Source organism: Ylistrum balloti, unplaced genomic scaffold (assembly GCF_031769215.1).
Source record: "Ylistrum balloti isolate Yb309-2 unplaced genomic scaffold, AGI_CSIRO_Ybal_v1 Utg370240, whole genome shotgun sequence".
Lineage (NCBI taxonomy): Eukaryota > Metazoa > Mollusca > Bivalvia > Pectinida > Pectinidae > Ylistrum > Ylistrum balloti.
In genome coordinates this window covers 1,429,484-1,447,553 of record NW_026782195.1, presented here as the reverse complement: position 1 = coordinate 1,447,553, position 18,070 = coordinate 1,429,484, and the positions used below count along the sequence as shown (strand labels likewise).

General features: G+C 38.3%; 1 protein-coding gene across 1 annotated transcript; it reads right to left on the bottom strand.

Moving 5' to 3' along the window:
• Nucleotides 1–1,965: 1,965 nt before the first annotated feature.
• On the bottom strand, nt 1,966–10,932 carry LOC132552201 (uncharacterized). Its single transcript, XM_060216350.1, has 4 exons — nt 8,987–10,932; nt 4,121–4,296; nt 3,535–3,579; nt 1,966–2,553 (listed from the first exon to the last, which is right to left on the bottom strand). The coding sequence occupies exons 1-4, from the start codon at nt 10,840–10,842 to the stop codon at nt 2,504–2,506; spliced, it is 2,127 nt and encodes a 708-aa protein (XP_060072333.1). The 5' UTR covers nt 10,843–10,932; the 3' UTR covers nt 1,966–2,503.
• Nucleotides 10,933–18,070: the final 7,138 nt, after the last annotated feature.

Sequence of the window (18,070 nt, the reverse complement as noted above, 5' to 3'; positions counted from 1 at the left end):
ACATGATGAGAAGGATGTCCTGGACAATTCTGTTTTGAAAAGTGTGTTGAAAGATGTGAAATTCAAAAACAATTTGTACATGTTGTATATGTAGAATAAAAACTGAAGTTTTCTTTGAATAAATTTTAAGAAAACCATTGGGTGTTCTTGTGATTACAATTTTCACAATCTGAGTTCTTTGTGATCGATTAGGCTGTGACAGGTTAGTCTGCTTGCCCACATTACATCATGTAGAGAAAGATCAACACTCCTTACCCTTTTCATTTCATGTTTCACAGAAAGTTGAGAAACGAACTCATCTGTGAGTGGTTGTGCCATTGGGCAAGATACTTACCCTATTTGCTCTCGATGGCATGTACGGGCCTCCACAAGGAAGCCACGAGCTACAAAAACGAGGCCCCTACCTCAGAATGGCACATTTACAATAAATCCCCACTTCTTTGAACTTGCATTACTGGAGTACCCCTTTGTCAAATTGATTACTTGGTCCTAAACGTGTCTTCATATATTCTTTGTAATCTCTGCTTAAGCGATTCATTGTTCCGCAAACTATTGGTGTGGTTTTGAGGAATTTGAGTTAGTGGGGTTTTACTCTCAAATAAACAGTATAGGGTTTCATGACAAATAATATCATATCAAGAGTGATAAAAAAACAAACTATGATCTACTTTATATGTAACCTTTATTTTAACACTACATATGGTGCCTAACAGTAATTGCACCAGATGGAGAGTGTTTACAATTCATTTGTATCATTTATATATCTAAAAAACAATATTGTTGACATTCTGGTATGTCCTTGTTTGTGTAGACTTTTGTGAATGATATAATTCATAGATTTGGGACGTGTTGCTTTTGAAGGAAGTCTGCTTCACAATAGTTGAAAAGAGCATGGGGCATAATATAGTGTACAAACACTACCAATATCTTTCTTTATTTGTTGATAAAGTTTAAGATATAAAAATTATTCTTGTCAGATTGATATGTCTTGGAACCTGGCAACATAATGTAGTTTTGGAATCGCCAGTACCATGAAATATATAGTTCATGAACGGAGTTAAAAGACATATTTCTGATTTTTCATTTATTTTTCAGTTTCACTATAAAATAAATAATAGATATGTGTGCTAAGATCCATTAAAAAACACTCTTTACTTAATGCTATTCCTTCTGGAGGTCAGAAGGATGTGGATTAGCATGCAAAAGTGGTAATACATTGGTAAAACATAGACCGAAGGGAGACAACTGGGGAAAACCTGCATGTATAGCTTTTCATAAGTGGGCATACAGTGTTGTTGATCCGTCAACAAGAAGCTTCTAGTCATTAATTACTTGGTGGTTTTTGACGCAAATCCCAAAACAGGATATAGAGCAAGTTCTACAAAAGTCTACTCCTTTAGAAAGACTCCCCAAATTTGAAGCATCCTAGGGTGAAAGGGACTCAATTTTGTACAAACAGTGGGTTTCTGCCCCTGTGGCAAGAGAGACGGGACCTTTTACTTGGAAATTTGAACAAATTATCTAAAATTCTTCTCAAGGAATGGTAGAGGATTCTGTCGCAATTTGGTCTGATTCGGTCAATTTCTTTATGCTGACTCACTGGGGAAAGGGTTTGGGCCCAAATGGAAAATAGATACAGTGTTTGTTGTGTGCATGGATATTAAGAATTATTTTTCTTTAATTTTGATAAATCAATTTCAGCGATACAGGCCCATGGACCTCTTGATTTTCTAATACCAAAAGTACATGTAAATAACTACAGCTATGTGTTTAACTTTAAGATGAGAACAGTAAATGAAATGAGAAAAAACGAGTTCTCTATCATGAGAGACATGTTATGTAAAGAATGTTAAAATACTGACCAGAATATATCGCCAATTTTCTGTAATTAACTTTATGGATAATAAACAAAAATAAATATATATGTAAACAATAATACATAGTTAGATAAACAATACACACTATTTGGTTATATAATTTTGATTATCTAGTAATTATATCAACAAATATTACCCAGTTGACATTAATCATTTGCATGAAACTAGGAATTGACCACGAAAATCTCTAATAATCTGATTTTGATATTCTGGTCAATCATATGCCAGACTGGTAATTGTCATAACTTGTATGCTTTTCCCTTAGCACTTATGTGCCTATACGACTATCGACTCCTTGTTACCAGTGGGATCGTGATGGTTGAACACTGTTCATTCTAATAGGTCTGTTGAACAACATATATCTATGTGTAGTACTAACATGCAAATTCTTTATGCATTGCACAGTTTGATTATTGCATATCTGAACATTTTTTTTTACATAGAATCATTCTGTAATAAATAGTCTATGTTTAAGTACAATTACGCCATCTTTTTCTGACGTCACATTTCTGTTTCACAACTGTCTCTGAAGTAAGTGTTGTTGTAGGTTACACCATAAACATCATACACGTTTACATGACTAGATTCTACTGATGTGGAAACAGAGAGCATGTCCAATATAAACCTCAAAATTTGGACGTTTTCCTCCGGAATCTCCTAGGACGAGGAGGCCGTTCTGAAAAATAAATTTTAATTTTGTTTTAGAATTCCTGTATGGTTGCAGCTGATCTATCAAAATCCTAGATATATTTAATGTCATTTAGACCATATACTTGTTGTGACCTGACAAATCCCATGAAACCCACAAAAACTAAATTCTACTGAGAAAATACTCTTTTTCAAATAATCAACATTTTAGTTAATCTTAAACGAGTACGGGAACTACCAAAACATGGAACTTCCGGTAAGAGATTTGTGACGTCACAGTTGCAGTTATTGTATCAAAACTAAATTAGCACTATTACGTCCTCACAATACTTTAAGCAACTTTGATGACGTGTCTTTGTCAAGTGACTTCTTGGACATCCAGTTGTCAAATTCAGACTCTAAAACATTATATTGTCTACTGTCATCATTTTAGGTTATGATTTCTCTGTTCCACATCTTGATAGACATTAAAAGAGGTTCTAAAGACAGTCCGAGAACAGGGGAAATGTGTCTTTAGACGGACTGAGAATATGGGAAATGTCTCTTATAGACGGACCGAGAACAGGGGAAATGTGTCTTAAAGACGGACCGAGAACAGGGAAAATGTGACTTAAAAATGGACTGAGAACAGGGGAAATGTGTCTTAAAGATGGACCGAGAACAGGGGAATGTGTCTTTAAGACGGACCGAGAACAGGGGAAATGTGTCTTAAAGACGGACCGAGAACAGGGAAAGCGTTTCTTTTGACGGACCGAGAACAGACGAAATATGTCTATTTGACATCATTTTGAGTTTTCGAGATCACTGTAGTGATTGTAGTTGATTTTTTTGTCTACCTAAGTTATTTTACTGGTGTTGGTACTAATTAGCGACATATGATTGCTGTAGACTATATAGTACCAACTGTTCGATGCTAAGTATCAACACTATACTGTTACGATATCACACTGTCCTTTTATTTACTGTCGTGTACCATTTAAACCACAGTAGTCTTTTAACCACAACTTACCTGGTTTAGGTGTGGGTGGATTGTAACTCTCGTAGATACATTCATCTGGTAAATATAAAAAAAAAAAAAAAATCAGGCGTCATTAAAATATAAAGATAGAGGATTAGGACGTGCTGAAATTAGTCCATAGATTTACAAGGTCTACTTGGGGTAGATCTTGTCTCTGACACCGTTAGAGGACAAGTGTTTCTGTGTGTTAAAGTAGACAGACATGCACTACAATGATAAATATAATGATATATAAAATAACATCAAACATTTACAAATTGATTATGAAATCAGCTGATTTCAAACACAAATCAAATCGTTTAAGACGCATGATAAACGGACAAGATATATTCTAATGGTTTTGGGAAAGAAATTAATATAAGCCCTAAAGGGCTTGTCTTACCATCCTTTACATATCACATGTGTGAGTAATATTGTTCAATATTGAACGAAATCTTATCTAAACTATATAGTCAATGGAAATATAATGGAGATTGTGTGTACTTTACCAAACACTTGGTTAAGGAGACACAGACGGTCTCCAAGACACGTCACGATGACGTAAGCAATACCGAGAGATAATACACAAAAACTGTACCTGCATAAACAATGTCGTCCTGCATGGATTCGGTGACTGCCGCCTCCTTAAGATCACTCTCGCTTTTGTATGGAGCCTTGCTGTCTAGCTTCTTTGACTGACGAGCGTTTTGTGGAAGGGTAGTCAGCGATTTGTTTTTCTTTCTCATCAAGTTATAATTTTCTTCTTCCTTTGCTCTGAAGTGAATAAAAAATATGCACATTATAATCATAGTGGCAGCTTACTTAATATGTCACATATCCTAATCAGATATACGTCAGTTCACATCGCCGTCCAGAGAGACACAACTTATAACCAAGATAAACGTCAGTTCACATCGCCGTCCAGAGAGACACGATTTATTACAAGATCAACGTCAGTTCACATTGCCGTCCAGAGAGACACAATTTATTACAAGATCAACGTCAGTTCACATCGCCGTCCAGAGAGACAAGATACATTACAAGATAAACGTCAGTTCACATCGCCGTCCAGAGAGACACAACTTATAACCAAGATAAACGTCAGTTCACATCGCCGTCCAGAGAGACAACTTATAACCAAGATAAACGTCAGCTCACATCGCCGTCCAGAGAGACACAATTACAACCAAGATAAACGTCAGTTCACATCGCCGTCCAGAGAGACACAACTTATAACCAAGATAAACGTCAGTTCACATCGCCGTCCAGAGAGATCACATCGCCGTCCAGAGAGACACAATTACAACCAAGATAAACGTCAGTTCACATCGCCGTCCAGAGAGACACAATTACAACCAAGATAAACATCAGTTCACATCGCCGTCCAGAGAGACAACTTATAACCAAGATAAACGTCAGTTCACATCGCCGTCCAGAGAGACAACTTATAACCAAGATAAACGTCAGTTCACATCGCCGTCCAGAGAGACAAATTATAACCAAGATAAACGTCAGTTCACATCGCCGTCGAGAGAGACAAAACTTATAACCAAGATAAACGTCAGTTCACATCGCCGTCCAGAGAGACAAGATACATTACAAGATAAACGTCAGTTCACATCGCCGTCCAGAGAGACAACTTATAAGCAAGATAAACATCAGTTCACATCGCCGTCCAGAGAGACAAATTATAACCAAGATAAACGTCAGTTCACATCGCCGTCCAGAGAGACACAACTTATAACCAAGATAAACGTCAGTTCACATCGCCGTCGAGAGAGACAAAACTTATAACCAAGATAAACGTCAGTTCACATCGCCGTCCAGAGAGACATTGCAAGATAAACGTCAGTTCACATCGCCGTCCAGAGAGACAACTTATAACCAAGATAAACGTCAGTTCACATCGCCGTCCAGAGAGACAAATTATAACCAAGATAAACGTCAGTTCACATCACCGTCCAGAGAGACAACTTATAACCAAGATAAACGTCAGTTCACATCGCCGTCCAGAGAGACACAACTTATAACCAAGATAAACGTCAGTTCACATCGCCGTCCAGAGAGACAAATTATAACCAAGATAAACGTCAGTTCACATCGCCGTCCAGAGAGACACAATTACAACCAAGATAAACGTCAGTTCACATCGCCGTCCAGAGAGACACAACTTATAACCAAGATAAACGTCAGTTCACATCGCCGTCCAGAGAGACACAACTTATAACCAAGATAAACGTCAGTTCACATCGCCGTCCAGAGAGACACAACTTATAACCAAGATAAACGTCAGTTCACATCGCCGTCCAGAGAGACAAATTATAACCAAGATAAACGTCAGTTCACATCGCCGTCCAGAGAGACAAATTATAACCAAGATAAACGTCAGTTCACATCGCCGTCCAGAGAGACACAACTTATAACCAAGATAAACGTCAGTTCACATCGCCGTCCAGAGAGACAAGATACATTACAAGATAAACGTCAGTTCACATCGCCGTCCAGAGAGACAACTTATAACCAAGATAAACGTCAGTTCACATCGCCGTCCAGAGAGACGAAAACATATACTAGTACCCGAGATAAGTGCCGTGATAATCGATAAAATGAATGTAACACGAAAGTATCAATATCACAGTGAATCTTACTCTGAAATCTGATTTATATTACTGTACATTTTTTTTCCATATTCACAATTGTTTTATTGAGTACATGTATTAGAGGAACGGTTATCACTAAATGTTAGCGCGTTATTGAACTGATCACAGCAGTCATTTTTATATCGATGCCTCCGCTCGGATTCGAACCCGGTACCACTGACTTACAAGTCTGACATCTAAGAGATTGAGCTAAAGAGAAGTTTTCTCTAGCTGAGTGGTATATTGCGGCTAGTACTTACAAGGTTACAAGAACATTATGATAACTATACAACTTCCAAATATCTATCAACCTACATTTTCTCATCAGCTTTCGACATCTATCACGGAAATTGGAGATACTACGTAAATATCTATCAACACCTTTTGAAGGGCAAACAGTAATAATACGATCTCTTGATCTACATAACAAAATACGTGTTTAAGATAAGCATCGAAACATTTAAATTATGTAATAAACTTACTGTTCCTCGAAAAATTGAATCGTGACAGACAAAAGAGAGTCATGATGACTCGACGATGGCGTGATTAGCACAATAACATGCCAATATTTGTATTTTATAACAATAAAAAATATGAAATCATCTTAAAACCAGGTTATCCCTGCCTGGGTCCATCCTTCCTGGTAATCAGATCACCACAATTTCCAGGACTCGAGGTTTTCCAGTTTGATATGTAACTGGGGACACTCGAGTCCCAAAGGACATTTTTTAGTCACAATGAGTACATGTATGTATTGCAAACCCATTGTCTAGTCATACCTTACAGTATCTGTACGCCTTACAACAGCTTAGATTACAAAATTAATATGGTGTAACCTTTTTTAAGTGGAAATGATGTCAGTTCCATTTTGATACTGAAAATTACTACTGAAACTAATATTTTCAAATTTCAACAATGAGAAGGTGACATAAGCTTCCGCATTGCTGTAATTAAGATCACACTAAGATATGTGTACATCCAGATTCTCATGGTCAATCTTTATACATCACGTACTACGGTAGTCAAATGACATATTATGTGTACATTCAATCAACTTTCCGCACATTCTACCTAATTAACGATACTGTATGTCTGGAATGCGGGATAGAATCGTTTAAAAAAACGTTTACTATGGGTAGTGTTCTCGGGTCAGCTACTGTCCCGGTCATTGTACTCCGGCCATTGAACTCGCGTCAATATTTAATGATTTTTAAGACTGTTTGGGAACAGCGATTCTTTACTTAAGTAACAAACCGGGTTAAATATGGAAAGTTTTTTTCGTTAGGACAAGAGTGTAGCAAAGAAAATGGTAAATAGTTAATATAATCAGCCATCTTTTTCGATATTAGTGTATTTTACTCCAGTTACTTTCTTTTCCAGTTATCACTTCGATTTAGGATTTTTTTTTTTTTTTTTTGGGGGGGGGGGGGGGGGTTGTGTATAATTGTTATTTCTGTCACTATTTCTTTAGAAGTACTGGATGGATCTTTCCCAAATTTTATATTTAGGTTCCCCTTGTACCATAGTTGTGCAATGTCCCATTTTCGGAATGATCCGAGAAACAACATAACCCACAGCTTAGTTTTTGACAGTAGTAAATTGTTGTCGCTATTTATGGAGTACTCAAAGAATCTTTTCAAATTTTACACGTAGGAAACCATTGGTCTCTAACTGCACATTTGTTCATTTTGGTATTGATTACGGAAACACAATCACTGTCAGGCGGTCATCTTGGATTTTGACCACAATTTTTTTATCTCTGTTTCTTGAGAAGTACTGTATGGATCTTTCTCAAAATTCATTTGAAGGTTATCATTGGTCCCTAGTTCTGCCAGTTTGATTTTGGGACTGACCAGATAAATAAGATATACAAAATGGTCGACAGGTGGCCATCTTGGATTTTGACAATGACTTTTTTAGTTGTTTCTTGAAAAGTACTTGATGGATCTTTCTGAACTTTTATGAGTAGATTCACCATTTCTGTGCCCTTTTAAATGTAGAACTGATTTGAAAAACAAAAATTATGCCTGACAGGAGACAAACTTGGATTTGGCAGTTGGTATTGCTATTTCTTAAGAGGATTAAAAAAAAATCATATTATTAAGAGCAAAAACAGAGGATGGGAAGGATGGAAAAAATCAGACTTTTAAAGAATAAATAAAGATCAAATGACGGTGGGCGCCAAGATTTCTCTGTGATCTCTTGTATAACGATGATTTAGTCAGGATCATTGACTACAACTAACACTAACTGAAAGGCTTATAAACATGTTGTTCTGTATTGTAGGAATTTGATACTTTAATGAAATGTGTGTAAGTAAAAACCCAATAGGAGTTGAACTTATTAATTGTTATTCATATCTAATATCAGTGCTCTTTCTAACTACAATTTCGTCACTTGTCGATCTCGGTAGACAGACCCTTGTCTCTGGGATCTTAAATAATGTCCGATTCTGTTCTTGCAAGAAAATGGAGAGGTTGCTTTAATCCAGAAGAGGACGTTGGCAGGTTATATGGATCAAGGAAGAGGCGTTGCTAGGTTACATGTATCTTGGAATGAGTGTTGTTTGGTTACATATTAGTTAAGATTATTACTTAAACAGTATATAGTGAGAAATGCGATGTTATTGAAATATTTTCAAATCCTAAACTAAATCTCGTTGAGAGTAAATTCCCTTCTTTGGAAAAGTCCATGTCATGCTATGATTTATTTGCTAAAGCTCGAAAACATTTGAGGGGGTTTGTCTCGATGGGTTTGGGTATACCAAAGAAAATGTCTCATTTGAAATTATCTATGTTAACAGGACTGCTAAATCATATAATTACCTTTCAATGAGGCATCCTACCGAGGCGCTGGCTTTAGGAACTTCTGGAGCTTGATAGTCCTCGTATGCTTGGTCACTGTATTTCACCAAATGCTCATATACATCCTTGTCGACTTCCTCTACATCTATCTGGGTCCACGTTTCTTTGGGCGGAAACCGAAAATAACTTGTTGGAAACTGTAGTTTTTCCGATAATTTTAAAGTCACGTCATGCCGTAGCGGAACTTTCATGCAAACATCGACTTTAGCGTCCAGTCCAGACGTCCGACGTTGACGACGGGACGGTATTGTCGATATGACGACATATGGGTCGGAAACTAGATATTCAAGGCTAATTTCACGATCACAGTGAAGCGGCGATATGGTGTCATCGAATGGGAGAAAATCGACATCTACAGGTAATGACACGCGCCCTGAAAATATGGCGTCGGCCCGGAACCCTTTCTCCTTTCCAGGGGGCGGCGTTTCAATCAGTTTAAGGTCAAGGTCATCTGGCAGATATAATGACTTCTTTGACCCGTCCTCCAGAATTTTATAACATCCTACAACTGGAATATCAACATAAGACTTTTTACTAAATTTAATTTTGTATTTAAGAACTGTTAATGATTTGAACACCAAAACATCACCTGTTCTCAAGGAAAATGGCGCGGGTACATCTGAAGCAATATCCTCCATCACCTTGACATTGATTGGTTCATTCAGTTCAATAAGGTCTAAAATTGATCTAAAACGTCTCAATGCTTTCCGGAAACGACCTTTTACATTGTCCGATATACTGTAGAAGTCTTTTTCCGTCGTCCCCAATAATTTTGGGTCGTGTTCGATATGATGCACTAACACTTCCAACTCTTGTGAAAAATACCTTCGGAACGTACCCGGGATAGATCTGTAGTTTGTGATTACAGCAGTGATTGGGAATTCTGATTCGAATTCGGTCACAAAGTCACGTAGTGAGTACTCTTTGGCCATTGGCTTCTCGTACTCAGCCTCCGTACTTGATACAACCTCTAGATCTAGGTTAAGGTCAAGTTTCCATCGGACGTCCAAATCGTCCCTAGGCGATGCCACAAAGAACACTTCCGGTTTTTGCATGGTTATTATGCCTTTGTGAGACAAGGGCAGTCCTGTGATTCTAGACAATGACAACTCTTTGTTTGTAACATTACCGTATAGGGGTTCCTCCTCATCCTTGCATTTCTGAGATTCTTCAACGGCCACTAGATTCATATTTTCACCTGACAACTTAAGTTTTCGAGACACCACCCCAAAGGATATGATCTCCTGCAGTGTGTAACTTCTGTCGTCTTCAAGCACTGAAAAGTCTCCGTGGCAAGATTTCGGAAGTTGGATCACATTTCCTTTCTCGTCCTCACATTCCATAAATACTTGTTCATCCATTGGGCTCCGGGTTTTTCTATGGAATCTGAATATTTCATCCTTACGGAAAATAGCTGGCAAGTACGGGTCATCATATCCTTTGTTGGCCCGGAATTTCATCGGAAATACATCCAAAAGGTCTCCGACGGTTGGAAATATCTTTGGTTTTTCTTGCTCTCCCGAATTCTGGAGAAATGTTGGAGAAATAATTTTGAATTTGATAGCGGTTTTAGCCGGAACTCGGGCAAACCGCCTTGACCCAGTGTCTGTGTCATAAAATGACAAGTTAATGCTGTCAACGGCGAGTGTATGTAAATAGATGAAATCTCCTTTCTTAATGCCCGTTCTCCGGTACACACTTTTTAAATCTCTTCCTCCAACTACCCTCACAAACTTGGGAAGTTTATAACATTCCGTGATTTCCTTCAGTGAGCGAACCCGACGGGTCTCCGTTGAGTTACTCTCGGAGGCCGCCATCTTTATATCTCTGTATCTATAACGGAAACACTCACCTGTGTTGACATTCACAAAACCACACTCACGTGGAATGCTTAAAACGTTTGAATCGCCTATCACTAGACGGGTATAACACAGATTATATTGCGTTATCGATCCGTTTAGACGCCATATTGTTTACTACAGGCACAAAACCCAAATTGTGGCTACGTTAAGGCTGCACCTGTGTAATCTTTTGTATTATTTATCACACTGACACAATATATACACACACCGCAATATTTACAACACTAGACATGGTATTTGTCCCGAACGTTTAAACAATTTGTCATCTTTCCTGACCCCATAACATCACACTTTCGGTATTATAATTGGTCCCTGTACACTTCGCCTCAACGTTCGGAGAATTAGATGTTCTATGTCCGACAAATATACCAGAAAACTGTGTGATATTCATCAATGGCTACTGTAGATCTATATCTGTATGTACGTCCAGGTGCCTCGGGGTAAAAATTACTGACACGCTAGATTGATTCGAAAGGTAAATATAGCATACCTGGATTTTCCACGTCGCGATTTTAAAGTTCACAAAACACATGATAACACGGCACAGTAAATACTCGTGTTTAGTAGAATATCATAGTGTAGTTCTGTTTTCAGGTAATTACTCTTGGAAACAGGCCAAACATATAGATGAGCAATGGTTTTATGTCAATGATGTACCGACTATTTCTAACGCCACACAAACTCCATGAAAACTTGCTGTCGAGTTACTAGTGAAAGTACGTTAGGATCTCTCTAACCGCTAGCAAATCAATTAAACCTAATGGCGATTTCTGGTCTTTGGATTCCGTCTCCTTTGCTGAACGATGTCAATAACAATTGGCCAATCCACATAATCCATTAAATAGATATTACACCTTGTAGAAAGCTATCATATCTCGATCACATCTCCACGTGTTCCTCCCTGGTTTCTCAAGCTTATACAAACTGTAGGCTTTCTGTCACTCCCCACTGGCCAACGGTTACCAAAACTTCTACAGAATTCGGTTTATATTGAGCAGCGCGTGATTGTGGTAAAAGTTCCGGGCGTAATTCTAATTGTTGGGATTCAGCACCGTCCTTGGGTTTCAGCGGCTCTCTACCTACATACGTAGCATAACCAAGAGAATGTGTTTCTCCAGCTGCCGTACCACCAATTTACACAATGTATATTATCTTACCCGCACACCGTTGTCGTTAGAGAGGTAACTTATTCGCAGTAAATGATTATTCAACACTTACACCCACTGGAAACCATTCCGAATCGTTTAGAATTTTTCGGGAATTGTACATGTAACAAACTTCGTTTTTGTCTACAGTAAATCCTCAAATTTCGATTTGTAATATTCAATGTCGCTCTCTTATACCTCCAGGGTAACGCGGCCACGAACTGGGCCTGTTCTATTGAAAACGTACAAATTTCATAATCTATTCATAATTTGCCTCAAAGCCAAAAAGCCTGCCAGACGTGGAGTGGAAACAATTTAATAACTGCTGCACATCACTAAATATCTAAAGCCAGGCTATGTTATGTGTTAAACAGGAAATCGTTCTACCTCACCGCATGAAACACGGTTTTATTGATACAAGTAACCCCATGGGACCGTGCCCCGGTACAGCTGACGTCACGGGGGAGGTGAGATTGGGGTTACCTCGATTGACTTGTAATACGTCATGCTGTTCTCGGCACATATTGTGTTGCATCGTAGACACGACTGGAAAAAAAACCCATAACTGTTTAATATTAATTTACATCAAAGATTGGATAAACTTTGCTAATACACTCTGACAGAAATAGTTCTGTGGGGATGGTGAGTATCTTTTGTGGAGAAATTAACCCCAGTCTTACGCAATTCGCTTCAAAGCCTTTTTAGAAGATCCAGTAAATGTTGTACATCCGTCGGAGGAATATTTCCCTATCAATAACCGTCTGATCGAGATCAAGCTTATTATCTTAGACATCGTTTTTTCTTTCTCTTAAAACTGTAAGTTTTTGCACAAATGACTTGGCTTAACTGTAGTAATCGGCCTGGGATATGTTTTAGTAAGATATATTAGGAAGGATTCTGGTTTCATTGGTTTTAACTTTACATCTATATAGAATTTATATTGTGAAGTTTGAATTCTCAGTGTGCGGTACATACATGGAAAAAAATAAGATTGGAAACAATTAGTAAAACATAAACGCTTTCATATCTGTAAGCGTTTTTACAATTAGTTTCGCTACCTCAGTAGATCTTATATGAAGATGTTTACGCTTTACTCATCAGAAGTGTTTACAATTTTATAACCTTCCAGTACAATTACTTCAATATCGTTATATCTGTAATACCTGGTTTATTGTTCATCGTGAAGTATGATGTATGGTTAATCGTGAAGTCTGATGTATGTTTAATCGTGAAGTATGATGTATGGTTAATCGTGAAGTATGATGTATGGTTAATCGTGATGTCTGATGTATGGTTAATGGTGAAGTATGATGTATGGTTAATGGTGAAGTATGATGTATGGTTAATCGTGAAGTGTGATGTATGGTTAAATGTGAAGTATGATGTATGGTTAATCGTGAAGTATGATGTATGGTTAATCGTGAAGTATGATGTATGGTTAATCGTGAACTATGATGTATGGTTAATCGTGAAGTATGATGTATGGTTAATGGTGAAGTATGATGTATGGTTAATCGTGAAGTATGATGTATGGTTAATCGTGAAGTATGATGTATGGTTAATCGTGAACTATGATGTATGGTTAATCGTGAACTATGATGTATGGTTAATCGTGAAGTATGATGTATGGTTAATCGTGAACTATGATGTATGGTTAATGGTGAAGTATGATGTATGGTTAATCGTGAACTATGATGTATGGTTAATCATGAAGTATGGTGTATGCTTAATTGTGAAGTATGATGTATGGTTAATGGTGAAGTATGATGTATGGTTAATGGTGAAGTGTGATGTATGGTTAATCGTGGTTTGATGTATGGTTAATCGTGAAGTATGATGTATGGTTAATCGTGAAGTATGATGTATGGTTAACCGTGAAGTCTGATGTATGGTTAATCGTGGTTTGATGTATGGTTAATGGTGAAGTATGATGTATGGTTAATCGTGATGTCTGATGTATGGTTAATCGTGAAGTATGATGTATGGTTAATGGTGAAGTATGATGTATGGTTAATGGTGAAGTATGATGTATGGTTAATCATGAAGTATGATATATGGTTAATCGTGAAGTATGATGTATGGTTTAATGGTGAAGTAAGATGTATGGTTAATGGTGAAGTATGATGTATGGTTAATCATGAAGTATGATGTATGGTTTAATGGTGAAGTAAGATGTATGGTTAATGGTGAAGTAAGATGTATGGTTAATGGTGAAGTATGATGTATGGTTAATGGTGAAGTATGATGTATGGTTAATCATGAAGTATGATATATGGTTAATCGTGAAGTATGATGTATGGTTAATGGTGAAGTATGATGTATGGTTAATGGTGAAGTATGATGTATGGTTAATGGTGAAGTATGGTGTATGGTTAATGGTGAAGTATGATGTATGGTTAATCGTGAAGTATGATGTATGGTTAATGGTGAAGTATGATGTATGGTTAATGGTGAAGTATGATGTATGGTTAATCATGAAGTATGATATATGGTTTAATGGTGAAGTAAGATGTATGGTTAATGGTGAAGTATGATGTATGGTTAATGGTGAAGTATGATGTATGGTTAATGGTGAAGTATGATGTATGGTTAATCGTGAAGTATGATGTATGGTTAATGGTGAAGTATGATGTATGGTTAATGGTGATTTATGATGTATGGTTAATCATGAAGTATGATGTATGGTTAATGGTGAAGTATGATGTATGGTTAATCGTGAAGTATGATGTATGGTTAATCATGAAGTATGATATATGGTGGTGAAGTATGATGTATGGTTAATGGTGAAGTATGATGTATGGTTAATGGTGAAGTATGGTGTATGGTTAATGGTGAAGCATGATGTATGGTTAATCGTGAAGTATGATGTATGGTTAATCGTGAAATATGATGTATGGTTAATCGTGAAATATGATGTATGGTTAATCGTGAAGTATAATGTATGGTTAATCGTGGTTTGATGTATGGTTAATCGTGAAAATTGATGTATAGTTAATGACTGAAGTGAAGACAACATATCACTGAACGTTTCTAGATGATGGGGCGTTGATGCACCAGTTATATCAGTAGTCTAGACACTTGAGAAGGTAGAGCCGGACTCTTTACTCGCTTTCTGTGGTGTAAATTGCTTAACGATGTCTTCATCGATGCTGTGTGTTGATTCTATGTAGCGTAACACAATGTTAACACGTGGCCAAGAAATAAATTACAAGGCAGTTTGTAGTTGTAGTCTACAGCCAACTAACAGTTCTACCACTGACGTTTTTTTTTTAGATATCGAAGTCGTGGATCAGCGAAATATGATCGTGGAATTTTTTTTAAAGTTTGACATTTTCAACTTAAATACAAAATCACATCTGATTTGGCTAAACAAGACGAAATAAAATATGTACAAGTGTTGGATAATTTACTGAAGCTCGATACACCGGGAGCAGCATATCGCGTGGTATACATTGTTCTGGTGTCGGATTGTTGACAGTTGTTACAAACATTCTGATCATCTTTTCACCTGTACGCCATAGCTACCCGTGTTATTACGGATGTTTCGGATATACGGTTCAGTAATTAGGAACGCCATGCCACATTTTCTTGAAAATGAAACTTCCACTAAAACAACTTTTTTAAGTATCATATTCCAGACACACGAGTAAACACGGACACACGTGCGATTACTGAAAGCAGGGAAGATTCGTTAGTTAATGACGTTCATAGTGGAACGATATTAAGTAACAAGCTATCAATTCCGGTTAATCTATCTATGAACACAGGTTGTTCTTTTGTCAATGATCCTGTTTTAAATCGCTTATAGTCGGATAAAATTACTGTATTTAAGGTCGACTTTTTAGTGTTTAAAACTAACCATCGGCCTAGTTTATCGGTTAATTTTTAGCGTTAGGATCGGTTATGAGCACGAAAAACTTACTGCTTCTATATAAAAATACTAATGAGATATACAACACAACATTTTGCCGAACTTTCTAATTAAAATCTTTCGCTATGGACTGTGAGTATGAAACACACCTCGGGTCAAACCGTCCATGTATCCTGTAGTCAGGCGTGAGAGACAACCCCGAGGGCTAGATGGATGTGTTGTATCAGTATGTACAGCGAAACAGTAGCCAGTCGTTCTGGTATATACCAGATGGTAATGACACCAGGCATCTATAGCAATTAGTGTTATAACCTTATTTAGAAACAGCTTCAGAGTGTGCTACATATCAACGTTTTGTCTTAAATCACACAGAAATGTTCTTTAGATACCATAATGCCAGTTTAGATTCCGTTTCGATGTGTAAGAATTTTGTGTAAACTTCGGTGTTAAAAGTCCCTGTGTGTTAGGATGCGTTTGATATTCCTGTGTGTGGGATGCGTTTGGTCTCCCCGTGTGTGGGATATGTTTGATATTCCTGTGTGGGATGTCTGATCTTCCCGTGTGTGGCATGATACCTGTTTGATCTTACCCTTGATCTCCCCGTGTTTGATCTGCCGGTGTGTGAGATGTTAGATCTTCCTGTGTGTGGGATGTTAGATCTTCCTGTGTGTGGGATGTTAGATCTTCCTGTGTGTGGGATGTTAGATATTCCTGTGTGGGATGTCTGATCTTCCCGTGTGTGGCATGATACCTGTTTGATCTTCCCGTGCGTGGGATGTTTGATCTTCCTGTGTGTGGGATGTTTGATCTTCCCGTGTGTGGGATGTGTTTGATCTTCCTATGTGTTGGATGTTTGATCTTCCTGTGTTGGGATGTGTTTGATCTTCCTGTGTGTGGGATGTGTTTGATCTTCCCGTGTATGGGATGTGTTCGATCTTCCCGTGTTTGGGATGTGTTCGATCTTCCTGTGTTCGGGATGTGTTTTATCTTCCCGTGTGTGGGATGTTTGATCTTCCTGTGTGTGGGATGTGTTTGATCTTCCCGTGTGTGGGATGTGTTTTATCTTCCCGTGTGTGGAATGTTTGATCTTCCTGTATGTGGGATGTGTTTGATCTTCCCGTGTGTGGGATGTGTTTGATCTTTCTGTGTGTGGGATGTGTTTGATCTTCCCGTGTGTGGGATGTGTTTGATCTTCCCGTGTGTGGCACGTGTTTGATCTTCCCGTGTGTGGCACGTGTTTGATCTGCCTTTGTGTGGGATGTGTTTGATCTCCCCGTGTGTGGGATGTGTTTGATCTTCCCGTGTGTGGAATGTGTTTGATTTGTCCTGTGTGTGGGATGTGTTTGATCTTCCTGTGTGTGGGATGTGTTTTATCTTCCCGTGTGTGGGATGTTTGATCTTCCCGTGTGTGGCACGTGTTTGATCTCCCCGTGTGTGGGGTGTTAGATCTTCCTGTGTGTGGGATGAGTTTGATCTCCCTGTGTGTGGGATGTGTTTGATCTTCATGTGTGTGGGATGAGTTTGATCTTCCTGTGTGTGGGATGTGTTTGATCTTCCTGTGTGTGGCACGTGTTTGTTCTTCCTGTGTTGGGATGTTTGATCTGCCTATGTGTGGGATGTGTTTGATCTGCCCGTGTGTGGGATGTGTTTGATCTGCCCGTGTGTGGGATGTGTTTGATTTGTCCTGTGTGTGGGATGTGTTTGATCTTCCTGTGTGTTGGATGTGTTTGATCTTCCTGTGTGTGGGATGTTTGATCTTCCCGTGTGTGTGGGATGTTTGATCTTCCTGTGTGTGGGATGTGTTTGATCTTCCTGTGTGTGGCACGTGTTTGTTCTTCCTGTGTTGGGATGTTTGATCTGCCCGTGTGTGGGATGTGTTTGATCTGCCCGTGTGTGGGATGTGTTTGATTTGTCCTGTGTGTGGGATGTGTTTGATCTTTCTGTGTGTGGAATGTGTTTGATCTTCCCATGTGTGGGATGTTTGATCTTCCTGTGTGTGGCACGTGTTTGATCTCCTTGTGTGTGGGATGCGTTTGATCTGCCTGTGTTCGGGATGTGTTTGATCTTCCTGTCTTGGGATGTTTGATTTTCCAGTGTGTGGGATGTTAGATCTTCCTGTGTGTGGGATCTTAGATCTTCCTGTGTGTGGCAAGTGTTTGATCTCCCC